The following is a 25,910-nucleotide window of genomic DNA, read 5'->3' as shown; positions in this document are numbered from 1 at the left end:
GGGGATCTCTCTGATGCCCTCCCCTGGGACAAGAGTACAACATCGGCAGGCTACTCATCAAATGGGGCGGCGGATGAGCCTCAAGCGGGTAAAGCTTGAGCTCGGTTATGTTGCTAGCTGCTTCGTATTAGGGCATCCAAGCACATTGGGGCTTCAGCAACACGACCGCCTGGGCCAATGACGCTCACCAAAGACTCGTCCCTCATGATTGGGCCCGACTGCGTGGTCTTCCTCTTTCAAAGAGCTTGACCATAAACCATTACACGGACAGTGCCATCTAGATGCTCAGGATAAGCGCATATCTTGAGCGACCTAGTTGCGTCCGAGTAGGTTGCCATGATTCTGCCTCTGAATGCTTGTCCTACAAGTTGGGTGACCGTGAATAATTACCAATGACAGGCATGTTCAAGGACCCCCATGTAAGTTAGTGTTTGTGGCTTGCCTAGAGCCCCTTCGTTAGCAGGAGTCGAATTCTAGCTCGACCGTAGCCGTATGGCACGAGATTGGTTATCCGTGTGATAAGGTCTCGAGTACCATCGTTGAACATTCAGCTTCTTTTCAAAAGCTCCAGTTCCAAGTCCAGGATACGTCGCATTCTTCCCTTGGCTTGCTAAGATTCAGCTACAAGAGCCTTTCTCGACGAGAGCAGTCTGCGACGCTTGAAATCGGGATGCGATTTTTGAATTGCTTTGTCTTGCTTCCTGCTGATCATGAGCGATTCTACAAGCGCCGTTTATCATGGACTGGAAAATTTCGTCCTTGATCCTATCGGTGTCGCGCTCCAGGCGACCATTGGCGATGAGCAGACCGCCTACAACGACCCTGAAAAGCAGGAGCGTGCGTCTCTCTTTGAGTCAAGGACCATCGACATCTGGGAATCAGATGAAGGGGCCGATGTTTTCCCCCGAAACTATCCGATATCTCGCAGACTCCCTGAGGGTTTGTTTGAGGCCTTCCACCCTCAAGTTCCAAAGGGACGACGTCTGGCACTGAGACTGTTGTTGACGAGGCCGGTTCTGGGGAGCAGCCAGTATGCACGCATTGATGATCTTCGACGTGTTGGGGATAGACAAATCAACTATCTACCATTTACTGCGACCGAGATGCAGAGATTAATCCGACAGTGGGACCTCAATCCGGAGTATGTCTGGATGAGACTCAACTCTCGCGAAGTCGGTAATTTCTACCGCAAGACTTCGTGGAATTTCGATCTCGAGAACCCAGAAGCTCAACGTATGGGTAAGTCTCTCATAATTCCTCTCCCTCTCCAGGTCACAGCACGCAAATCATTGCTATCAAAGCTCAAGATTTCAATAGCACTCGTCATACATTTCCCATTCGTGCTTCGCCCGGCTCGAAGAGTGAAGTATTTCGCCGACCATACTCAAGGTAGTCTACTCCCATCTCGCCGGACGGCTAAGTCGGACTACAACCCGCGTCGTGATGATCCGTTCATTTGGTCCTTCGCGATGTCACACTCACTACTGAACGGCAAAACAAGAGGCATCCTTGACGGCGTTACCGATTTCGCCTTTGGTGATGTGATGCGACGCCTGCAAGAAACGAGAGAACCATATTATGCACACCCACTCAATGTGCCGGTGGTGTTGCTTAACATTTTTTTCGACCACATTGCCTGGGAAATCAGCAGGCTTTGCGTAGCCGTCCGAGAGTTTGAGATCCTTTCACGTGACGCACAAATCAGTTCCTTGGAAGACTTCGATACCATCACGACCGAACTCCAATATGCGCGGCGATCTCTAGACTTCCAGTTGTCGTTGTCGAAGTTCCTGCTCGAGACCTCCAAGTTTCTCGAAGAAAAGATCTTTGCGAGAACGGTGATGAGCCGTGATGGCGGCATGGCCGAGCAATATAGGAAATATGTGTTTCAGACCAACCCTCACATTGAGGAGAAGTTGAACAATATCCAAAATCTGATTGAGAATAATCTCTCGACATGCCAATATTTGCAGTCCAGAACAAGGGATGCACTTGACTATGTATGACACTACCGCCTTCCAAAAAGAATATCTGGCTGCTCAAATTCATTGCGCTCTCCTTTCCGTTACATCTCCCGTGTTTGCAAAATACGAAATGCTAATTCTGTGTGGAACAGATCAAGGGACAAATAGCGTGGTACGATAGTCGATCTTCCAAGGACGATGCCGAAAGTAACAAAACCATGTCTTTCCTGCAAATGGTATTTCTGCCCTCGACCTTTGTGGCAGCAATAATATCGATGAACTTCTTCTCCTTCGACGAGAACCCACCCAAAGTATCCGGGTACATTTGGATCTTCTTCGTCGTGGCACTAGCTCTGACAGCCAGCGTGATTGCGATTTATTTCCTATGGAAGAAGCGGAGCCAGGCGAAAGAGGACAAGGCCGAAACAAGACAGCTGAAACAGAAGGAAGAATGGCTTGCCGCGAGGGGTGACGCGGGCTCCGAACCAAGCGATGCGCCGGGCGATGACAGCTATGACGAACGCGGTCACGGGAAGAGACGCAAGAGGAGGAGACCGAAAGTCTCTAAGCATATTGATGGCGAAGACGGTACTCTGGGTAACGTTCATACCAGAGAGAAGTAAAAGCAAAACGAGCAAGTTGGGTCGTTCATCAACACAGTTTCCATCGGATCGAAGTCGCTCGCTGGTGCTGCTCCCCCTCTCCACAGAGAACCCTGCTACCTGAACAAGCCCTTATATGTTACTACGCTTCGCTCGTGGCTTCATCCCGTCGTCATCGACCAGGATCCTCGAGACCGCCGAAGTCATCCACCATGCCAAGATGGGGTACATATCATTCGTTGGTTCCATAAGTAGGAGGATGCACTAGCTCGGGCTCCTCGAATCCTATGAACGGCTGTGAAGAATTGCACTTTCAGCCTTGTTGCTTCAAAATGCCGAGGTTGTCATGGAGTTTAGTTCCCCAAAGCGGAAGCTGTGCCTTCCAGATCAGGCTTTTCGCGAGCCAACAACGCAAAAATGCAGTGCAGAAAGACTCCACCACTGACCGTATGGGGCCCCCCAATAGGGACTGATTGTTTCCTGATTGAATTGTTGGTCCCCAAAATCGTGATCCAGCAAAATCCCAGGGTTAGGGTTACTGGCGGTTCTATTGGCCAGGCGTGACACTGGCCGCTTTAGGAAGGGGGGAATTTCCTATTCGGGTCTTTCCTCACACAGCAATGACAAAAGTCATCTTTTCATGGAACACACAACGCGACTAAACTTTTGGGTGGTTGGTCGATCTGACTGTGGCGAGCTTCCTTCCACTCCCTCATGACGCACACGACCATGGAGTGGTATTCATCGTGTCAGTCCCTCTGAATGTATTCGTAGTGTATCCATGGCATCTGAATACTGGAGTGCTGAGGCAGCCACAGAGGAGCGGCCGCCGCTTTGGATCATGACATACCAGGAGACTGGCCTCAAGAGCGAAGTGAAGTTTGACACCAAGGGTCGACTTCCTAAAGACGTTTATGCAATGCTAGCAGGAAAGAAAGTGGTTTTACTTATTCATCCAGAGATTAACACATTCAGTCTAAACCCACAACAACCCCGCGCATACGTGTGGTGTTCGCCACGCCCGAAAAGGCAGAGTATAGCCAAATAATTAAATTCAAACTCCCTATGCACATGAAAAACAGTGTCCCAATCAAGCCCCCCCCCTTTTCTCCCACAAAAGCTTGTTCGAGAAACCCACCAGCAGCTTTCCCCGGGCGATTGGCCGTCCTTCTGGTCACGGCATCTTCGTGCCCAATGCTCGGCAAAAACCATGAAGAACCTTAGGCGAAGCCGCTGCACTGAATAGCAGCGACGACAGCCGGTTCACTCCTGTCAGCAGTCAAGACCGAGTTCGCAGTGGCAGTTGCGGCAACGCCAATGGGTTTCTGGCCCGCGGCGTCAGCGAAAACCTGGCACGCGACTTGGTTCACGTCGATGCCGTCGGCGGTGACAAGCGACAGGTCCAGACCCCGGCTGCCCAAGTTGGTGCTGCCGGTGGCGATCAGGGTGTCGAGCGGTATCTCGGTCTGCACAAATTGGTCGGAGACTTGCTCTAGTTGCACGCGGACAGTGGCTGAGGAGGAAGGGGTAGCAGAGGTGCCGGCGCTGGAAGAAGACGAGGACGATGAGGGCGCAACTCCAGCCTGGGAGTTAGAGCAGAGAAACGACCCGATGTCGACGGCGTCACTGGACACGGACTCCGTGCCGCCACTGCTTGTCGCGCTGTAGCTTGCAGCGTGGCCGGCCGAGAAGACGGGCCCAGTGGCATGAGCAGCGCCTGCATCAGAGAACGCCTGGCAGAAGACGCCGCTGTCGGAGACAGACGCAGCCACAGCTTGGCTTGATTGCCCCGAGGTAATGGTGATATGGTCCAGGGGCACTGAAAGCGTGGTGGCCGAGTCGCCGTCGCCGGTCTTGATTGTGATGATCACGGAGGAGTCGCGCACGGACAGTGGTGCGGAGCACGCGATTGCGGCGAAGAACAGGGCGGCTGCGCTGGAGAATACGGCAGACTTCATGTTGATGGTTGTTTGTTGTGTTAGAGGTGTGCTGCTTGTAGATAGATGTCTAGGATTGTGTGGTAGGGCTGAGTGAGTGAGTGCTCTGAACAATGAGTGCAAGGGCTGTGTCGAAACTTTGGATGTAGAGAATGTAGGTATATTAACTGAGATGTGGAAATGAGTGAAGCTAGGAAATGAACAATGAAAGAACGAAAGAAAAGAAAGCTTCTGTTTTGCTGTTTGTGTTGTTGATGTGATGAGAAGCAGTTCTGATGATAATGAGTGTGGGTGTATCTTATACCTCTTGTGCCAGTTCGAGAATGGCAAATAATCACAGGTGCTGTGCCACCACCCGAACTGGCACCGAGTAATCCTGCGATCCCTCGGCTTGGAGTGGCAGACAGACCTGTACTTGCGTGCGCCGCTTCCATCTTGTGTATAGGAACTCAGATGATGAGAAATCCCACATAAAAACACGATACGTACATACCGTTGAGCTGCCATGTCACACAGTTGCCGAATCAAAACCCGTTCCCCACAAGGCTTCGGGGCAAACCTCTCTAAATTCTGTGGAGCTCAATGGACCTGAAATAGCCTCGAAAGGATAGAGGATGAGAGAATTACTTAAAATGCGCAAACATACTCAAGTTGACAAGTACATCCTAGTTGATGACAAGCGCTAAGCATCAAACTCAAGCAGGGCCTCGATTCTGGTAGGATTCCATGCTGATGCGCGAGGGGCAAAGAATCGCCACTATACATGCTCGCTGACTATGATAAATTATCCGTAGAGGTGGGTTGGGCCTATGCTTGCCTATTACTGAGCTGGTGAGCGTAGTGCTTGGAAAGAGGGTGGAAGCGACGCGTCCTGGTGCCTCTGGTATGTGTATTCTGTCGGTGAATGATAACAGGGGTGCAACAACCACACCACACAATGCCTCGTCGCGTGGATGCTTTACAGCCGCAGAAAATTTGGGGACAGCTTTGATTAGAAGACGCAGTGCTGCTCCGCCACATGCAATGGATCGGCTTTTAGGTCATCTCTCATCGAGCTGACTGGGGAAGAGGCTGTGCGGTCTCGGGAAAGTGAGCATATCATCGGATGGCGAAGGATGGGACATACATCCTGAGCAGCATTGGAAACCTTCCTGCCATAGGTAGATGGCAACGTAATCGAACCAAAATCCAAGGACCCCGTCGGGAAGGGGGTGAATGCTTTTTGATGTTGCTTGACGTGAGGATGAGATAAGCAAGTAAATATGCAAATGTGAGAAAATGGAACGGAAGTGAGTTGATCCGTTAACTGGTCTGCACGTGACTGAGACCACGTGCTCATGTGAGTCAGTCCAGAGTCCTGTTCATCATTTCTCCCGAATGGACTCAACGCGACATAGCCAACTGCTCATCGATGAAGGATTCTACTCATTCGCAACCACCCAATTTCCTATAGCAGTCAACGATCGAGGGGCGTTCCTCACGATGCGACAAGTCCGTAGGAGCACACAGGGGAGAAGCGCGAAATATTGGCAACAGAGAAAAAGGTATAACATTGCACAGGGACTATTTATCGAGATTTGATCATCTCCAAATCGAAGATCGCCTTCAGCTGTGAAAGGGAAAGGTTCTTTCTGCACCCAGAGCCACCTCGAATATACAGATAACAATTGCGTCGGCTCCCAAATCTAGGCGAGTCCTGCATCCTCAAAGCGCTCCTCGCACTTTTCTTTGGGAATTGATTGGTGCCAGGGTATATGTCGAGATATTGTGGCTCGCTCTAAGCGCATGAATTCGAATTGAAGCCTCGTCCACTCCTGTAAGGAGCGGGAATAGGGTTCAGTCAATCACAAGCCATGATTGAAAATTCAATTCTGCATTACTCCCAAAGATCGATACGTTTTCCGAGCATCTTTCTTCCCAAGAGTTACCGTAAGAAATATTGTTTCATTTGGAATCTTGCATATATATTTCTGACATAGAAAATGATTTAACGTTGGCGAATTATTCCGTCGAAGAGTGCTCGTTGGGAGGCAGATTGAACTTCCAGGTATCGTACATGGCACATTGGGTATAACCAGTTGGCGCTCTGACGCCACGAATTGAACTGCCTCCATCGGCCCTCTGGAGGGTCTTGTGACGGCAGTGAATAACATGGTCGTAAGAGATAAGTTCGGTAATCAGCGGGGTCCGAGTCCTCATAGCGCGAACAAGTCTTTCCCAAGCATAGATGCAATGAGTGATGTGATAATCTTGAGCGACATAAACGGCGTCGTGCTCTCCCTTTCTCATTTCTTCCAGGGTGAATATATGTTCGGCGCCTGGATCAGCATACCAGGTCCAGTTGCCGACTTCGAGGAAACGGTTTGAAAGGATCTCATCGAAACAGGCGGCGGGCGTCCAGAGTTGCATCATGACATCAAAAACGCAACCTCGATCTCTGGCTTCTTGAGGGCTGTAGCCACAGTCCTGGATAATAGCGGGGGTGAGGATATCGGAGTCTGGGTCGGTTGATTTCAAGTCATCATTGCCAGTGGTCGCTGAAGGTGTGGGAGCAGCTGAGACTGAGGTGCTCACCTCAACGGCTGCGGCACTTGCGGTGGTTGTTGCAGCAGATGAGCCAGATCCGCCGTAAGAGATAACAGCTGAACCGATTGTGGATAGAACGGCAGCAATTACTGCAATGAACAAGGTGCCAGTGGCAATGGAGAGAAAGATGGATTGCTTGCCCCAGCCTGATGGTCTCAGGTATCCTTCTTTCTCAGGAGCGAGAGGATGCGATTCGTCATTCGAAACGGAACGGTAGTGATGCTGGCCACCCATACTGGCGGTATGATGGCTGTCAACGCTGGCAGTCGAGGTTGGAAGAGTTACACGGGAGGTGCTGAGAGCGCAGCGCAGGGATTTGGGAACTGGCACGATGATGCGCCACGAGAGCAGAATTGAAAAAGGATTAAGAAATATAATCTGGAACAAGAGCAAACAAACGAGTGAGTGTTGCTTCTTGACAGATGCGCAGGTGATACGCGGGCGAATTGAAAAGGTCGATGGTGTGTGTTGGCGGAGTGACGATGGGAAAGGTCAGAGGGTTGTTTTGTAAGGAAGATGTAGGATTTGAAGCAGGCGTTCTGAGAGCTGCGCCCAGGAGAGGAAAGAGGAAGACCACCACGCCAATTGAGGCCTTAGGGGGGGGGGCAGTTGGGTAATTGGGGTGGACTGAGCAGTGAGGGGGCGGAGGGGGGAATTCACTCAGGGGCAACGAGCAAGCCTAAGCCGCCGGCCTGGCCACCTAGAAACCTGGCGATCAAGGCGGGCTAAACAGGAGCCTTTAACCGAACCAGTCCCGGACTAACCCTAGAATGTGTCTGTGCGCCATCCAGATCACGAGAGACGATAAAAAGTAAAATTACAGTATCGATAGCACCGACGCCAACCAACCAACATCACCTGAGGCTTTGATGAGCATGTTCTACAACCAGCTAGAAGACTCCCTGAACATGATTGCATGTGTATGTACTCCCGTATGCATCATTGTCGGCAATGACAGAATAATAAAATTTAGGGGCATACATACTCAGTACAGCAGCACACCACCTGTGAACACCACCGTGGGAATCAGGGGTTCCTTGTGACTGGCTGCTTCCTTCTCCAGAACACCGGGTCTTAGTCGCATATGCCTAAACCTCGCCTATAAGGGCTCTTCCAGTGAGCAGTGCCAGGCGTGTAGCACGGGCGCGATGGTCACTGCTGCTAAAGCCCTCACCTGTTGCGGTTCTTTTTATAACTCTTGCGTCATATCCCAATTCCTGCTTATTCCACGTGCAGTTACTGTACCTGCCTACCTTTCCTGTTTGTGCCTTTTGACCTTTGAGCGGTCACACCTCGTACTCGTACAAGCAGACTGATGTAATCCAAGAGAGAAGCGATGAAAGCTGAAGACCCCGAGGTAGATGAGATACTGGTAATCTAACTACCTCAATCAGGAACCACGTGGGCGCCACAGATGCTCGCCACAACAACAGCCACAGCCACAGCTCCCACCAGCCACATCTCCCAAAGCGGTTACGCTCTAGGCTCCCAGATAAAATCTGCCGCGCTTCCCGTTTGAATGGGTTGGGCCTCCCGATTCTTCAGCCACAGCCACACCCCTCGATGCATCAGTTGCTACAACAGCAGCCTTCATACCTTAGGCAGCCTTCAAACCACCCAATTAATTCACAGCTCGTATTCGTGTTAGTCTCCAATCGTCTCTTTAAATCTACTCGTACAGACTACAAACCTCCGACCAAAAGCCCACTCAGGGTTGCTGTTTGCTTTCGTAACATCAATTCACCCATAAGCAAAACATCCATATTATATATCAACGTTATATCTCCAGCTCACCAGGATCCTCATAGTAGTAGTCAAATTGCGCACACCCAAGTCTCGTCCTAGCCACCATTCTCGGAGCAATTGCCTACCAGACTTATATCTGCTTAATTCGCGCACCTCCTCATGGGTAAACTAACCAGTCCACGAAGTCCACCTACCAGTGCGAGGGCGCCCACCTTTCCACGCATGGATCCGCCTCCTCCCTACGAAGCTGGATCATCACCTTCATCTTCTGCCCATAGCAATGACAGACTACAAGGTGGCCTTGGAGAGTCGTCTCGGGATCAAGCTTCACAGCAAGACAACGCGCAACCAGAACAGCGAGGACCCCAACCAGAACAACACTCTGAAAGCCAGTCCGACACCGCCAAAGCCAGACCTTATAAGACGGAAGAGGGCTGTTGTACGTTCGGTGATGGTGCGCAGGGCTGTATGGTCTATGGAAACCGCGCAGAAGGTATGATCGCTCGTGAACCGTCGATGTTCGAATCACAGCACCCCAACGATTATCCAAAGGACTTTGTACTGACCAGCGCTCATTTCCAGGTTGTCTGAACTATGGGGATCGCTCGGAAGGTGAGTACCATCCAGTGTCTATCTCGGAGTCAAGGCCACCATATGACTTTGGTGTGACGATATCATACTAATCGAAGTAATTCAACAGGCTGCCTGAACTACGGCGATGACACAAATGGATGGTGAGTCCCGAGACGTCTTTCCGGCAGGGAAAGACTTGCTGACAGATGTCTTCTCTAACTATATTCAGTATGAATTACAAGTCGCGAGACGGATGTCTACTTTTTGAAGCTACTGGTGGGGGGTACGTATTCACCCAGAGGAACGCTCAATCCCTGGACCATCTACTGCAGGATTACTTGCGAAACTGACAAAAATCGTAGATGTCTAAACTTCTATACTAAGAAAAATGGCTGCATGCAATGCGGATGACCGTTTTCTGATGGCTTTACGATTTCATAAATGTACAAGTGGATAGTTTTTTTCGGCTGTGGGTGGATGAGTCTCTGAATTTGGTACCTATAATTACAGGTAGCTTGCGTCATCGCGCAAGTGGGGAAAACATGGCTGTTGTCCTCAATTTCAATTCTCCTTGAACGGCCTCTCCGACCTCTATTGCAGAGGGGTTTTTTCTGAGGTACTGGAAAAGTGAAGTACTGCCTTGTATCTGCTCTGAGATCCCAAGGAACGTGCAGATAGGTAGCGGTGTCTCGTGGACATCAAGGTTGGGGGAACCTGCCGAGGAGGTTGTACGACCCGCCCATTCCTTCACGAGGTCCAGATGTTTGCGTCTCTCTGAGCGAATATTGTGGTCAACGATTCGTCTAAAGACTTGGAGCTGCTATTGCCAAGGAGAGCCAAAATTGGATGGGCCGTTCTGTTCACCTTCATCGGCTTGGAGCGATTCGGTTGAATCGTCAAATTTCGAACCCGGCATTGTTCTATTTCCGTTCCTGCACAATTCAGGTCACTCTGTATATGCTTCTTTATCGTCAGCTTAATGTGCTGACCCTAAAGTTCGAACAATGATAGGATTGATTTGGCGAGCCTCCAGTACGGCGATTCGGTTTGGTGGTTTGGCGGACGGGGTCTTGCTAGCCTTTCAGCATATGAAGTTCGGTTCCCCGGGAATTTCATGGTCAAATAATCCGCATAGGGTCCAAGCTGGTCTTGGGTCGAATTTTGGGCTATCATCCTGTGGCCTGCGGAACCGTTCCTGTTTTACTAGACAGTGGCGGACCACCCAGAGCTCCGGATGCGAAGACCTCGGATCCCGGGTTCTGTTGTCCTGGTTGTGATGGTTGAGCCAATGGTTCTGGTGGAGTGGCATCTTTCTCTTGATCCGGATTGAAGGGATTTCTGACGTCGCCAGCTTTTACCCAGAGATCGGGATAGTTCGATTCTGCATCTGCTCTGGCCTGTTTAAACGCAGTCCTGATACTCTGTATCGTTGCAGTAACGTCTTCGGGAACATTGGCAGTGCGGAAATTTGCCTCGGCGTCGTCCAGTTGATCAACCACCCTGCCCAAATCATTCCGCAGCTGTCGAGCCCGGTTCGGTTGATTACGAGTTTTGAAATATGTCAGAAGCGCAGCGATGACTGTGTTCGCTGCACCGAGGAAAATAGTCGCCGTTCTCGCCCTTCTGTCGTTGAAAGCTCCCAAGACGGTCAATGAGGCCCCGAGAACCACCTGTATGAACAGGAGCGCGTTCGAAGTAGTGGCGACAAACCAATATTGATAAGTGTGCAACTGATGGGCTCTCCTGACTTTGTGGTTGAAGTTCTCATATCCACCTAGCTTTGAATCAGGGCCTGTGTCGGCGGGTTATTGAATTGCTTCTGTCCAGCTTACCTTTACCCACGATTGTCTTAAACATTTCCTCTTTATTCTCAAGAACAGGGGGACTCTTTTGGCCTCCATTTGAGCCTTGTCCAGCAACGGCGCTACCTGAGGTACCCGCTGGTTGACGCTGTGCCTGACCGCCATCCTGGCCTGGGACGCGAACTATCGGAGAAGGCGCACGTGAATCCGCATCTGTATTTCCGTCATGTCGTGCTGCCTCACCCTCTATCATTTGCGCCCTCCTCTCGCTTTCTGGGCTGACGATCGGGGCTGCCCCTGCAATCTGTTCCGAGGAAGCGTTTTGCGCTGGGCGAGTCGTCCTTGGTCTAGTATCATCCATGACCGCAATGGAATCTCCTTCGCAGAGGAAGAAAGAAGAATGCCCTTCGCGCGTTTCACTTATATGCGCCGTTACAGAAGTACCCCATGATAGAAGAGGACAATCCTTGAACAGAAAGCAGACCTGAGAAAACCTAGATCACCAAGGGAGGGCAAGAGACCTACAATTGCTTTTCATCATATCCAGAGAAAATACGTGGCAGGGAACCCACTGTCGCCAACAAGCGGTCTGCATTACTCGTAAACCCAACACCCCATGTCCAAGATATTATTAGCGGGCATCAGATCGAAGAATCGATACTCCGTAAAGTGGCCTCAAGCCCGAAATTGCATGGCTCAAAGAACCATCCTTACCGAGATGGTCGGACGAGCCCCATCGGCCAACCACGGGAGATTGTTGTTCCCTTAGATCACCCCCGAGCCAGCCACCTTTAGCTAAATGGATACTTAACTAGGCCTGGCAGGTTTCGTCTGGTGAGCTGAACAACGGTTAGTGTGATCAAGCTTGGGGAAAATCTCCCCAGAGCTAATTGACCGCGCTCCAAGAGTCGAATAATGGGGGCGTTCAAGCCCTTGAGTCTTGACGAGTTGAGTCAAACTGTGACTCAATTTTACAATGCATTCCTCGAAGCGCCAACGGTCTCTATTTCTGATGATTTTCCCGGCTAGCTAGTGCACGGGCCTATGTGATCGAGGACATGATAATGATGTGCCCTCCGGAAGACCAGGAATGTTTACAGAGACCTGAAGTGGGTTAGGGCGCGTTACGCTGAAAACCCTCAGCCAGCCATAATAATGCCCCTAAGAATATCGAGCCTCAGGCATCTTCAGCTCTTCTTTCATTAGTTCCAAGGCTGGCTGAGGTTATACAAGACAGACGTTTGCCTTCGAGACCTGGCGGCGACTATTATCAAGTACACAATAGCATGCATCTAGTTATCCATTTTGGCCTTGAGCTTTGGTCATATCACAAAGATACTTGCTTTCCGTGCTGGTTTTGGCAAAGTCTTACGAGTAGAAGGGCTGACGGGCTGACTATATTTTTGGTTTGCCTAGAACCTGATCCGGTTCCCGACCATTTAAATGATTATGGGCGTGTATTCTTGATCCGGGGAACTCCAAAGCACAATCATCCGTATTCCATCCCCGGAAATCTAGAAACTCGATTCATTCTCTACGATTATCCGAAGGATGGCTTGAGGCGACTCTGTCGACGACGTGCGCCTCGCCTACTGCTCATACCCAGATCTACCCTCAACGACACCAAAAGCACCACCGTCTCTGCCGAACATCTCACGAATATCTCTAACAAGCAACTCGGGTACCTCCCAAGCGGCAAAATGGCCGCCTTTGTCGTGTTCATTCATCAGTACTACAGGACCCATGGTATGATGCCACAGCCTCGGCCTCAAGAGCAGCTCCTTGGGAAATCGAGATATGCCCAACTTGACGTCGATGTAGCTCGCGGCCTGCGCGAAAGACGGGCCGGTCGCGGCGTGGGCATCTTCATAGTAGATGCGTTGATTCGCCCATGAGCCCGCCGTGGAGAACTCATAGATACTTACCCACGTCAGCAGCTCGTCGTCCGTCCAGGGGTATTCATCCGCCCAGTCGTGCAACTTATCGTATATCCAGGCTAGCAGGCCGACTGGGTTCGCGGCCATTGCGTACGCCAGCGTCTGTGGCTTTGTCTGCTGCAATTTATTGTACCCGGCGCCTTCAACGCTGAACCATTCGGTTCTTGCAATGCCAGCCATTTCCCATTCCGTAAGTGGTGTCGATTGCACTTGTTGGAAAAGCGCTGGATGGCTGGTGATTGTCGGTTCGCTTGGGACGGCGAGATTGATGAGCTGTCCCTTCACGGACTCGGGGTACTTCATTGCAAGAAGACGCGACACAGCGTAGCCAAGATCTCCCCCCTGCACAACTACCGCACGGTGCTTGAGTACAAGTCGATCGACTGATGGCAATGGGTTAAAGCTTACCATATTGCTCATAGCCAAGCCGCAGCATGAGCTTGTGACACACCTCCGCATGCTGTTCAACAGTAAACCCGGACTTTTCACACTCGATTGTTATCTCACAAGAGAACCAAGATGCAGGTTACTGTCACCTACCATTAAACTCGAAGAAGAAAACCCAAAATCCACCAGAGACGGTGCCACAACGTCGAAAGCCGGATAGTCCTTCCCACCGTCCACAAGCAACGGTAGAATCTTCGTGGCCTCGATAAAACTTCCCGGCCACCCGTGAGAAAAAAGCAATGGGATTGCGTTCTTCACAGTACTCTTTTGGTGAATGAAGTGAACATCGTACGTGTCGAATCCCTCGACTTGGACCCTGGTGATGAAATTGGGAAATTCATTGAGCTGAGCTTCGGCCTTTCGCCAGTTGTATCCGTTGGCCCAGTAGTTTGCGAGCCGTTTGATTTCTGAAAGCGGAGGCCCGCGAGCCCACGGCTCTGCGTCAGGCAATTCGTCGGGGAGGTCGAAGAGGGCGAGTTTTGCCTTGAGCCGCTCGATCTTCTCTTCTGGCACCGAAATCGTGTAGGACTGGATTGAAGACATGACTTATCAACCCACTGCAGGATTTGAAGGAGTTCAATGATATAGCCCGGGAAAGGGGCTTTGATTTAGTCAGTATAGGACAAGAGAGGAAAGGGAAGTATGAGTCAAGTAGAAGAAAACAGGTATCCAGTGGGGCACTTGGCTCTAAGACTATGACTGAGGAAGCTTTAGCGCCTGTTACCAGTCGGTCGAAGGCTTGCGCAGGAATATCTAAGCATCAAGAATTTCTTCAATGATCCATAAGGTGGAGGAGTAGATATAAGTGGGATAATGCCTCTCTCAACGACCCTGGAGCTCAGCTTGTCGGACCATTATTGCTGACAGCGACATGAATCATCGTTGTAAGACCGGCCGGTCTTTGAAATGGAGCGAAGGATTTGATTATGATGTTGACAACACATCGGAAGCGAAAATTGTGGCCCGTAGGTTGCGCGAAGATTGACAGCCAAAGGCCTCAAGCTCATGAACCTGTCGGGAAAATGATTGCCTGAGTCGCCGAGGCGTTGATTTATCTTTCCCCACGAAATAAATATGCATGGTGCTGGGTTCTGGTTAGCGTAAACAACGCCCCCTGCCATAAGAATGGAGGAGATCGAATAGGTCGCGTTAGTGGCATGCGGCTAAGTATAGGGAGCCGCAGGACCCTAGATGATCGCCAGTGCTTCTCAGTTAGCGGTGGCAATCATTAAACCCTAATCTCTTCCCTTGCTACAATGCACCATGGGTATGAGGATGCAAGTAGAAACGTTTAGGAGGTCATCAAGTGAACTTTTCATTTCGTATCCATGCTGAAGCGGGGGATTTTGTATATATCATATCCATTTCATTTGGCGAGATGCACGCACTGTGCTCTTTGCCTTCTCCAGAGCAAGATTGTTGGCCGCTTCTGTCATGACGTCGAATGAAACTCCAGGGGTATGGCTCAAAAAAGATCGTCCCAAGGCTTCAGACACTACGATACATTGCAAGACCAAATAGTTTCGTCGCAGCTTAAGGCTGGCCAGCAGCCATGAAGCCACCCACTCCTCAACATTGTGCGCTCCGACCACGATAAGTGGCTTGTGTGCTTAGTACAGACCGATCGTGATATCACCACGAACTCGAGCAGTCAAGTGGATCTCGGCTTCGAGATCGAGCTTGATACCGACCATCAATGCAGCAGCCTTCAAATTGCCGTTTTCATCAGTTGCTCCTTTGAGGAGGCCGCCTGCCAGGATCGTTAGCCGCGGTTGGGTTGGAATATCTTGGACCACAGTGAGTCTTACCAGCCGGCTGTGACAAATTGTCAGAGCTGGGTGGGAGAGGAAGTGATGATGTTCCTCCGACGGTAGCGAGAGCCTTGCGCTTGCCTGCTGCTTGTCCATCCTCGCTCCCACTGGAATAGTCCTTGTTGGCAGTGTTGCTGTAGGCGGCGCTGGGTTCAGTCAATATGACTTGTTGCAATCCAAATCGGAGAGAGTGATACTCACGTGGCAGACATTGTGACGATGGTGGTTGAGGTGGTGATTCCTTGGGGTTGGGTCGGGTTGGAGAATTAGCTATTAGGATGATTCTTCAGGTCTAGCCAGAAGATCCGAGGTTTCTATTTAGAGTTTGTTGATGTTGTTGATTGAAAGTTGTTCATGAAATGTTGATTGCTCGGAGGCCTCGCTGCTCTTTTATGTCCGATGTTGAACTACTGAAACAGTTCTGACTGGAGAGCCAGGAGAGCTCCTGGAGCATTTTGGTAATCTCGATTTCTGGCCCGTTCGTTCTCGCACATTGTAGGAGGCTCGCAGTGTAATCCTTGCAGGGCACTATGTGGAGTTGATATGCTCGAGTAGGCGAATAATAGATGCCTGAAGAACGTTGGAGCGAATCTAGGTGTGCGTAGATCTGGCGAGGCTGGCACAACTGGGAACGCTTGTCGCGGGCCAGGCCAGCGACTTGGTTGCTGAAACAAAACCCCCTGCGTTTCAACATGAATTCCTATCGGTCCACGTATTCGTACTTCTCCACCTCGGTGACGGTCTGTGGCCTGATCGTCTTCATGGACGCTGCAGTTGCAATACAATAATACTCGGTTGCCCATCGCGTTGCCTAAGCTGATCACCATACTGTACTTCACTCCTCGAATAGGGGTACAAGGAGCACACCAGCCAGCCCATCGGCTAACTGAACGGGACCTATCGACTAAGCCTAAAACGAAAAATCAACTTACGGGTGTACTCAGTTCCCAAGCTAGATCAAATATGGTGCTATCTTTGATGGTGGCGCTGGTAGCATGCCCTGCAATGTTAGCAACGGCGGAAGCAATTCGACAGGGACAAAACAAAGATCGCAGAGAAGAACATCGAGCTCGCCGATGTAATTTGGTTGCGACCTGTGTGAAATCGTCAAGCAGAAGCCAGGAGGTCGACAATCGACGGATAGTCCTTCGGGGTAAAAAGGTATGACGGGGAGTACGAGCAAGCCGACAGCGGCCGTAGGGGCTAATTCGAGGTTCACAAGCTTTATGTCGACACGACGATGACCAGGAACGAGGGTGATAACGGCGACGACGAGGAGAATACGGAAGCATTTGGACATGCGTTTGCGGGATATTTCCTACCATATCCAGGTTCGAAGTTCGAAGGGCTCGTATCGACCATCTGCGAAGACCCTCCCATACTGAACTGGATTTATGTCGACAACGACACTTACGAGGTGAAGTACGGGGTTCGGCTAGATGCCCAAGATAATGTCACTGGTCCATTTGATTGTACGAGACAAGACCGACGGATGACGCTTGAAGGCTGGGAGGGATTCGTTGTCGTCGAAGAAGCCCCCAGCTTATGGGCGCTATACTTCGATCGTGATGACGATGGGTTGCGGTCCAAGCTTGGTCCAGGCAAACGGGTTTTGGAAGTCGAATTGTGGAGGAGAGAAAAAAGATGGAAAAAGGATCCGCTTGTCCGACAAGAGGAACAAGCAAAACAAACAACATAGAAATAGATGATGCGCTGTTCGCACCTCAAATAGTTGGCTCTCCATATCAAAAGAGCCACATTCTAGACTTGGGAGGAAGCTCGGAAGGATAAGGATAATCCTTGAACAGATCGTGAAAGACCCAAATTTGCGCATGCCTGTCAGAATTCAACCGGTAGCTGTCTTGAGATTATAGAGTGGGTGCCAACATGCAATAACGAAGAGGACAAGTGCATTTTGTAACCTGTTTTCTTCTCAATAAGAGAGGCTGTCTCTTGAAAAAGGAAACTCATTCATGAAAGGATAATCCTTAATGGTTTCTGGAGTACGAAAAACTACAAGTGCCTGCCGGCATTTGACGGAGAGCCACGTCGAGATCATGGAGCATGTATGAGCTAGAACGCAATAATTATGATCAGAGTGCTCACACTCAGCAACCGCACATAGAATCAATCTACGTGAGGTAGACTTTAGGTATGGTGCTTTTGAAAGCATCGTCCGTGGAACAGCACGTGAGGGTCTGGGGGAATCTTGATGTTATTCCATCAAGGCTTCTAGGGTTGTGCCCTTGTCTGAACAATCTCAAGTCCTAAGAAGGAGTATAACATATCCACCTGGGGAAGCACTTGCAACGTTTTGTGCATCGAATCGCCTTGAGTGTCAGAACTGCTTTTGGTTGTGTTGTATGCGACAGTCTACGCCTCATGTTCATCAGCAGGTCAGTGGCCTGATAATTCGTCCATTCAGGAGAAAGACCCACCTGACTTCCCTAGAAACCATTGTTAGTAAGTCTGTGACAACAATACTTCTCCCGATTCAAAGACCAGTTGACTAGGATTTTTGGATGATACTCAGCGAAGACCTTCTCAAACCTCGATAATAATACCTGTGCATACAATTCCCAAGCCGAGATGCAGTAGAGCGTCGGTGGAAGAGCCATGGACTTATCGAATTCTATACCACAAAGTATGGAGGGGCCGGAAGATACCCTAGATGATCAGTGAGAAGAATTCTCTGTGCGTTGAATCAAACAGTGCTGACATCCCATGAAGTACAAAGACAAAACCCAACAGGCCTCGTAGCGTGGATGTCCGACCCAATAGCATCCTGGGGGATTTCGAGAGTGTAGACAAGATCGTCGTGTATGCTTTCGGTGCATTTGATCGATATTATATTTGTTGGCAGGACAAAACCGGAGCATATCAACAAGGTAGCACACCGGGCATTGCGATTGGAACAGAGGCTGACTTTTGCTCTCAGAAAGGCATGGCCTTCCAAAAGTACTCGACGACTGGCTCTTTCCCGCAAACGGGGGTACGAGAGACCTTTCGACACTGCAGGTCTCACTTGGTCACTACGACGAATTCTTTGCATTTGACAAGTTCGAGCGCATAGCTCACAAGAACACGGAGTTCCGAGAGAACGCAAATAACATGAGCCAACGCTGTTCTTCCCCAGATACCAGCGATTCCAAGGCATTACCAGAGCAGCGCAGGAAATCACATACATTCTCCTATTCAGATCCCGGTCCAGAGTCACGGACAGATTTCATAAGACGAAGGAGCACAACCCCGAAGGGATCGAGGCCGCGCAGCATAGCCATAGCGGGAGCGTTTGCGATGAAGTCATGGCACGATAGAAAGCAAAGTCAAGATAACCAGCTGAGAAGACTGGAAACAAGCGGAGCTTCGCCTCCAAGGATGTCCAGACAATATCAACCTGCACCTGCAAGGCACTATGCGTATTCAGATGCGGGAGTGCAGACTGACATGGTTGACAACGAAGACGTCGTCCTTGCTTACTCGTTGCACAGCCTGGCAGCCGGTCAGTCAGTGCCTGACTTACGGCGAGCCCAGCGGTCGAACGTATCTTCAATTTCTTCGTTCAACTCACTGCTTTCCGATGATTCAATTGCAACGGACCTTTCCACGTCGTCTTTTTCTAGCACTTCTTCAGCTTTTTTGAGAAACCCTGTCTGCATGGGGGTCATGCAACAGTACTTCAGAGAGAGTCAGTATCGATTGGGAGATGCACTGACCAAAGCACCTGTAATGGGCATTGGCGCCCATTAGCCCACTCAGCTGTCTGTGCAAGCACAGCCTTAAGTTTTTCTTCTTCAAAAGGCAACTTTGACAACCAGATATTTAGGAATGGAAACGGATAAATCAAAGCAAAGCCAGCCAGGCCCAAGGTGAACCAAGCAGCGGCCAATGAGCCGACCTAAGGTCAAATATTTGAAGCTAGCTGGATTGAATGCAAATGACGCAAAGGATTCTCAGATCTATCCTTGTCAAATCAACTTGCTAAAATCCCATATGGTGTTGGTGCAGAGCTGAACAGTTGTCGGGCCAGGCAGCGGTCTTCGAGACCAATTGGATGATTTCTCGGGACACTTACATGGAGAAATGCAGAGACAAGACCTCTGGAATCGCAGCACAGCGAATAAGGTATATAATCAATGTGTTTACTGGAGAGGATCAGGCCCGCTTGTTTGAGGCAGCCCGTTCATCTTTCGCCAACCAGCAAAATTCACAATAATGTCGCTAATGCAGGCATCTTTCGACCCGAGATCGACCAATGCTTATCAGATCCAAAGGCAAAGGCTTTGGATCCTTGGAGGCCGCCAGGACAATGTTTGCTGCAACCGCTAGGTGTGTTAGAAGTCAAATCTACACAGGGTTCGTTGTCCCCCCCAGGGAAGGGGCGCCTAGAGAATATCATAATTGAATCTGAAGCAGGCGGAAGTGATGTCAGTGTTCAACGAGAACTAGAAGAGGCAAGCTCCCTGAGACCTGGCTGGCCCAATTCTTGTACGGAGGACCCAGAAGCGGGACTGTACTCGTTCTCGTAGGTCGTGTGAGCATTGGAAGAGCTCAAACTCCCTCTCGTGCTAACCATAACACGGCTACCACCCAGCTGCAACCAGGGGTTGAGCTAACTCAGGTATCATATTTTGCTTTATCATTTAACTCTTCTGGCACATGGAGCTGATGGGGCGACTTCTTCAGCAGTATTGATCGACTAAACGACCTTCCAATCACAGGGTCCATCATTTTGTACTTTATCCTCGGAAATCCACTCTGTGTGGAGCAACTTTTCCACGCGAGAATATCGCAAAAAGAGTCCGGATCGACTGGGATTGTGGAACAGAGAGCCTCAAAACACGGCGCACATCCTCGCAATACGGAAAGTCGAACCAGGCCATTACGGATGTTGTTTAGAGACGCAGAGAGTTCGACTGATCCCTGAAGACTTGGGACGGCTGGGCCGTTGAGATATGCAGACAGGGGCCCAAGAATACGAGATTCACTTCCTTCAAGGTTCAAGCTTCTTTGCTAGATGCTTAATCTCTGTAACTGCTAGCATTCATTAAGTATTCACTTGCTCTATAGCATCATGGCCTCTAGTATTCATCGCAGCATCCTTAGAGTAGTGGGATTAGGGCTCGTCTTTCTCAACCTTCCTGATTTGTTTGTCTTTGCTATATCTGGACAAGAGGATACTTAGGCACCGTCAAGAGGAAAATGATCGGCATCATCAAGTAGACAAGTTAATCTCAAAATCCATCCTTTTGGTGTCAGCATAGGATCAAAAATATGAGGTGTAAAAGCGACTCGCAGTTTATTTTCTTGCTCCTTGTTTTCCAAAGGGTTTTTCAACATTTTCACGTACCGCTTGGTGCAGATGGCAACCGCACAACACACAAAGGATGGCGCTGAATTTCCACTATCGAAGGCGCTAGTACCGTTGTGCTCGGCAGCGTGGCGTACCTATAATCGATCGATTTCCCAAATTCTCCCAGGACCAAGTTCTTGTCGGAAAAGGAGAAGATATTCGTCAACGAGAGGCTCTCCTGGGATCGGGAAGTCAATGAAACTCATGTAGTGGCTTTGCAATCCATGATGAAGGACTTGAAGGACTGAGAGTGTGACCCTGCGCATGGATCTACTTCTAGGCCACGATTGAAACTTATGCTGTGGGGATTTTTCTCCCGACGATCCTCAAGAAAAGTCTAGGGTCTTCTCTGGCAGCCTCTTTCGTCCTGTCGAATATCCGAGATACTTTTGCCGTCATCCTATCATTTACATTGTCCTGACTGTCCGATCGAGTGAAGTTTGTCGGTGTTCAGGCAGTTTTCAGTATCATTGAGCTAGCGCCGTTGACATGCACGAAAACGCCAGCTTCGAGGTCAGAACGCATCTTTCAGGTTGAGCTAGACTGAGACGTGATAGATTGGTGGGTGCTTTCCTTGGAGCAGCCGGCTCAAACGCGATCATCCCATCTGTTCTGGCCTGGCAAGCCAACAATTGCAGAGAAAACAAGAGACAATCAGTCTCAGGAGCACTTCGAGTCATGTTTAGAGCCACTGGAGAACTAGTCGCATCGTGTATTCTTAGGCAAACGCCGAGTGATCTAGCTTACTATAACATACCGCTACTTCTTCTCGGTATGACGCTCCGGCGTACGTTCCGAGCATCACCGCTATCATGACTGTACAGAGCCTTACCGTAATCCCTTCAATCTTTCAATCTCTCTGGTGTCGGAGATTGAATAGGCTGGCTGGTGAAGGAATATGAATAGTCCTGGAAAGGTTGAAAGGCTTCAGATATACGATGTAGTGGTGGCAAGAGGTGCCATGTTTAGCGACTGGAGTGGTTGCGCAGGGAGCTCATGCAACAGTCAGGCATTTTCGGGAGAGAAATGGTCCTGCTCTCATTCATATTGCAGTTGGAACTAATAGTAGATGATTGCTGACGACCTTCGTGTTGATGCTATAATACCTAGACCACCATGACGAGTGAGCCTCGCGTGATGTCAGATGGTGCTTCAACCTTCATCGCTTAGCCGTCCAGTTCGCAGATGGTGGGCAACAATGCCAACTTATAGACTGGTACTGCAAATTGCTTATTTTTGCCTAAGCTGGGCCCGAGTGCACAATTTCCAGAGTGTATTTTCTTAGACATGGTTGAGGGCTCACCTTTCAAAGCTTTTAGCCTATTGGCTCTCAGTTTCACCCCCAGAATCCGTGTCGCCCCATCAGAGGAGTCGAAAGAGCGTATGCAGACTGTAAATAGCGCCAGTGACCCTGCAAAGGGATCGATTGTGGTTAGTGAGCGGAAAAAGGAGATACTTGAACGTTGGATATTTTCACGACAGAATAAACAACAGCTGTGCCTCCGGAATAAAAAGTTGCCGTAGATAGTAAGTTTGCCGAACATGGAATTTACCGTGTCTTAGCCTGTACAAACCGTTTACTTTACACTGGCTCCACGCCATCTGCGTTCCACAAAGCATGGTGGTCAGGCTAACTTTGTGCCAACCACGAGGTATATGGCGGCATGGTTTAAAGGATCGATAATGGTATTTGATTCTCTGCGGAGGGTGCCGAATGTTCATCGAGTATGCTGCGGGACGCCGCAGCACTAGGGATAAGGAACTCATTGACTCGAAAGCAAAAGCGCACGCTGCTCGCTGGGCTTATCAAAAGTCGTTGCTGCAGCGTCGGAATGTCCAAAGCACGAGTGTCCCAGGCTTTAAACTCGGCAACACAAAAGATTCTCCAGAAAGTGAAGATGCCGCCACGGTTTCAGCTAGGAGCGGCCCTCGACCACTACTACCGCAACCTGAATCAGCCGTCAGCTCGCCGACCAAGGATCACAAAAGAAGATCCAATTTGCCAGAGCCATATCAATTTTCGCATGAAGACTGGCAGTTCAACCAAAAGTTGCTCGGCAGAATTGTGAGCCCTATACAATCGTATCCTGTGCAGCTGGATAATGGCACGATCCGCTCAATCGAGTACTTCCCCGAGTTATGGTCGCGCTGGGCGGCAGATGTTATCCCTAGCCGCACTGATCGTCAGGTGGCCACGAATATAGCGGTGAGGACTATTGTGCAACGCTGTTTGACGGACAAGCTGCATATGGCCGCCTTCATCTCATATGTTTTGCAGCGGGCGCCCGCCGCTAATGTCTCCAAAGTTTTTCTCTTACGGATGGCTGGACAGGCTCTCTCGGAGCTTCGATCACGCATCGAGAGTGGCAATGCTTCCCTAGAAGAGGTGGTCTGGCCCATAGTATTCTTGGCGCACTACGAGCTCTTCGGCTCGAAGAGTGTAGCGGCAGGTCGGGCTCATCTAAAAGCTGTGGTGGACCTTGGCGGTATGGAGTACCTGGATGAGGTTACCAAGGTTTACATCCGCCGAATGGACCGAGGCTGGTGGTCAGGCTACCCATCCATCTTTCCCCCCTCGCCTTCACCTAGACCAGGATGGGAAAAGCTCGTTCCCGAGATCTCGGACGAGGATTCCGCCGGCTCTGGTTTCTTCGAACATGCCAGTATTCTAGGGCCAGAGCTTACGGAGGTCTTGCCCTTTGTTGTTGACTGTGTTCGTGCCGGGGTCTTGTGTAATGATCTCGTGTTCAGGGGGTCCGAGAATGAAGCTCTTCAGAATAAAGTCATCCGCAAATGCCAAGAACTCATGGACGCTCTGCGGGAGCAGTTACCTGCTGAACCCGAACAGATGGCATGCATATACCCTGCCATGATCTGGTTGCAATACACGACTTGGGTCATGAGGGATCTCGCCACTAAAGCCGTCTCATCCGTGGAGGCTTATCGAAAGATAACAAGTCATGCCCACCCTAATTTATTGAGATGTTTGGAACAGAGCTCTCAAGCATATGAAATGTTATGGTGGGCAGCGGTGGTGGGCATTGCAACTTCGTCGGAGGAAGCGGCTAGGATCCGATACGCTAGCTTTGGGCTGAACTTGGTGACAAGCCTGGGCGTTGTCGACCTCAGGAATTCCTGGAAAAGATATATTTGGTTCGAAAATTGTGCCATCATTGATTATGGATTGATCTGTGCTGCCCTCGATAAGGCCACGAGACAAGACCCATTGCTAGCACCCAATACGTGGGAAACATCGCGAACAGACCTGTTGCTAGGACTTGGAGACGAGGCATGAGCAAAAGACTGGTACAATTCTCCCCTCGACGACGATGAGATTCTTCTGCGACACGAGCATTCCAATGCCGGGTTATCAATAGCTAGACCACCAGAAGGTCGAGTACAGGGTATTCGTCTCCGTGAGGAAGAACCATCCTTGTTCTCGTGGGGCTCAGCTGGAGCGCGGCAGGTCAAGATTTTTCGGGCAAATCTTCCCCAAAGCTCCTCGCCTGCCAGGAAGCATTGGAGGCTGGTTCACAGGGCGACTTATGTCCCTTCTTTCTCTTTGTGACAACCTCGAATCCAGGTCTAAAGTCCAATGCACTACATGCTGGTACTTATGGCGACATCACAAGTAAGATGGCAAGTCTTCGAAAACGACGCCGGGTAAACATATCTGAGTAAATGGATTGAGACCTTGTGAGAAAGAGACCAACTCCTCCGTGTGGATCCGCAGTACGTGTTGTGCCGTCGTGCAGAAGCTCCAGCGAGCGGGGCACGCTACTAATCCTTCTTCGGCTGGAATGGCGTGATTAAATTACGGATACAACGACCCGTTCAAACGAGATACCTTGATAATGGTTCAGCAAACTCAGCCCAAAAGCAATATTCTGAAGCAAGGTGATGGTTCATGTTGGTTTCAGGTAAGATACGATCGAGATGAATGCTGTCACTAGCCTGAACATTGCAGTAAAACGATTTAGACAACGCTAACTACGACGCTGAGGCTTGCTTAGACTAATTCAAAGGACCAAATTCCTTCAACTCAGAGTCGTCATGAGGCATTGCGCCAGTCTATATTCGTGGTAACCTAGACATGGCTTTCCATAGGCAATATCAAAGCGACACAAGGACGGCCGAACTACTCTACATTCCTGCCTTGAATAACGAGGTGATCACGTTCGCGAGATAAACAATTCCTCGGAGTCAGCATTCGGTCATCCACCATGTTGCATGATCTCTCATCCATGATTTGTCAGGCTCTTTCAGACTCTTATTGCGATATGTCTCTTTCACTCTTGATTTGACCAAACCCCATGGCTGGACACTGCTCCCATGCATGTTCGATGCTGAAATAAGGGTAATCCGACTGTCAGCTCAAATGCTCAAGGGCGAGCCTTTGGACACCACCAAGATAGCCTAGACCATTTCCTGCCCTTTTGAAGCGTTCATGGGCAGCCAATCATTGATGATGCTCAGAAGTTAAGACTGGCACATCGAGGACACAGTCTTACATATGACTGCAGGGATGATGCTTGAGTTGGGGAATAATCTGTTGAGTCTATATTGGACTGAATTCGAGGCATCACTCCAGAACAATTTGGATCAGCCCCCGGTAGATGACACCTATTTTTTAAGCTTCAGCGACAGTATCCTAGGCAGGAACGGTGATCGCGAATGGTGAAACTTCAGATACTGCCAGCTGATTTGTTCTTCCTATGGGAGACAGCTCGTGATTGACAGACGTTTTCACGGGAATTGGGGCCTCAATGTTGATGGAGGATAGCCCGCCGAAAGATATTCGATGGTTTGATGTCCAACTAGCTGACCACATGGTCCCTAAGGAGTCTCTTTTGTGACGACCAACGTGAAACTCCGTGCAGGTCGATTGGCACGGGGTTGCTTGTGTCGCTTTGAGCATGCGGCATGTGAGAGGTTATGCAGACTTCCCGCTCACGAGCGGTAGTTGCAGAAGGGCTTCTTACGAAGGAGATTCTGGCGACCCCAGCTTGTTCCGCCTGGGGAGAAAGAGATCTTGCTCAACAAGGGTAGCAGTTGTGATAGATCCAAGACAAAGATGTTTCGGCCTTGTAGTTGCCAAATGTTTTCTAGCCACACGGACAGTGAAAGTTCGTGTTTACGTTGAAATGTGTTC

At 49.9% G+C, this 25,910-nt stretch overlaps 9 protein-coding genes across 9 annotated transcripts; 4 read left to right on the top strand and 5 right to left on the bottom strand.

The window, feature by feature from the left end:
• Nucleotides 1-710: 710 nt before the first annotated feature.
• A1O9_02404 (uncharacterized protein) lies at nt 711-2,587 on the top strand (the record flags this gene model as incomplete). Its single annotated transcript, XM_013407978.1, has 2 exons — nt 711-2,000; nt 2,117-2,587. The coding sequence occupies 2 exons, from the start codon at nt 711-713 to the stop codon at nt 2,585-2,587; spliced, it is 1,761 nt and encodes a 586-aa protein (XP_013263432.1).
• Nucleotides 2,588-3,786: 1,199 nt separating this feature from the next.
• Nucleotides 3,787-4,524, bottom strand: A1O9_02403 (uncharacterized protein; the record flags this gene model as incomplete). Its single annotated transcript, XM_013407977.1, has 1 exon — nt 3,787-4,524. One exon carries the CDS (start codon nt 4,522-4,524, stop codon nt 3,787-3,789), a length of 738 nt encoding a protein of 245 aa, XP_013263431.1.
• Nucleotides 4,525-6,504: 1,980 nt separating this feature from the next.
• A1O9_02402 (uncharacterized protein) lies at nt 6,505-7,323 on the bottom strand (the record flags this gene model as incomplete). The annotated part of the gene is made up of 1 exon (XM_013407976.1): nt 6,505-7,323. One exon carries the CDS (start codon nt 7,321-7,323, stop codon nt 6,505-6,507), a length of 819 nt encoding a protein of 272 aa, XP_013263430.1.
• Nucleotides 7,324-8,994: 1,671 nt separating this feature from the next.
• Nucleotides 8,995-9,426, top strand: A1O9_02401 (uncharacterized protein; the record flags this gene model as incomplete). Its single annotated transcript, XM_013407975.1, has 1 exon — nt 8,995-9,426. One exon carries the CDS (start codon nt 8,995-8,997, stop codon nt 9,424-9,426), a length of 432 nt encoding a protein of 143 aa, XP_013263429.1.
• Nucleotides 9,427-10,577: 1,151 nt separating this feature from the next.
• On the bottom strand, nt 10,578-11,571 carry A1O9_02400 (uncharacterized protein; the record flags this gene model as incomplete). The annotated part of the gene is made up of 2 exons (XM_013407974.1): nt 10,578-11,182; nt 11,241-11,571. The coding sequence occupies 2 exons, from the start codon at nt 11,569-11,571 to the stop codon at nt 10,578-10,580; spliced, it is 936 nt and encodes a 311-aa protein (XP_013263428.1).
• Nucleotides 11,572-12,799: 1,228 nt separating this feature from the next.
• Nucleotides 12,800-14,137, bottom strand: A1O9_02399 (microsomal epoxide hydrolase; the record flags this gene model as incomplete). The annotated part of the gene is made up of 3 exons (XM_013407973.1): nt 12,800-13,497; nt 13,556-13,628; nt 13,688-14,137. 3 exons carry the CDS (start codon nt 14,135-14,137, stop codon nt 12,800-12,802), a joined length of 1,221 nt encoding a protein of 406 aa, XP_013263427.1.
• Nucleotides 14,138-15,204: 1,067 nt separating this feature from the next.
• On the bottom strand, nt 15,205-15,617 carry A1O9_02398 (uncharacterized protein; the record flags this gene model as incomplete). The annotated part of the gene is made up of 3 exons (XM_013407972.1): nt 15,205-15,344; nt 15,403-15,551; nt 15,607-15,617. 3 exons carry the CDS (start codon nt 15,615-15,617, stop codon nt 15,205-15,207), a joined length of 300 nt encoding a protein of 99 aa, XP_013263426.1.
• A 1,028-nt stretch (nt 15,618-16,645) lies between these two features.
• Nucleotides 16,646-17,104, top strand: A1O9_02397 (uncharacterized protein; the record flags this gene model as incomplete). Its single annotated transcript, XM_013407971.1, has 1 exon — nt 16,646-17,104. The coding sequence occupies one exon, from the start codon at nt 16,646-16,648 to the stop codon at nt 17,102-17,104; it is 459 nt and encodes a 152-aa protein (XP_013263425.1).
• Nucleotides 17,105-18,021: 917 nt separating this feature from the next.
• Nucleotides 18,022-19,155, top strand: A1O9_02396 (uncharacterized protein; the record flags this gene model as incomplete). Its single annotated transcript, XM_013407970.1, has 3 exons — nt 18,022-18,083; nt 18,136-18,293; nt 18,344-19,155. 3 exons carry the CDS (start codon nt 18,022-18,024, stop codon nt 19,153-19,155), a joined length of 1,032 nt encoding a protein of 343 aa, XP_013263424.1.
• Between the last annotated feature and the right edge of the window lie 6,755 nt (nt 19,156-25,910).

The sequence above is a fragment of the Exophiala aquamarina genome (genome assembly GCF_000709125.1).
Source record: "Exophiala aquamarina CBS 119918 chromosome Unknown aczIA-supercont1.2, whole genome shotgun sequence".
NCBI classification, from domain to species: Eukaryota; Fungi; Ascomycota; class Eurotiomycetes; order Chaetothyriales; family Herpotrichiellaceae; genus Exophiala; species Exophiala aquamarina.
Note: the sequence above shows the minus strand (reverse complement) of the source record. Positions and strands in the feature narration are given on the sequence as shown.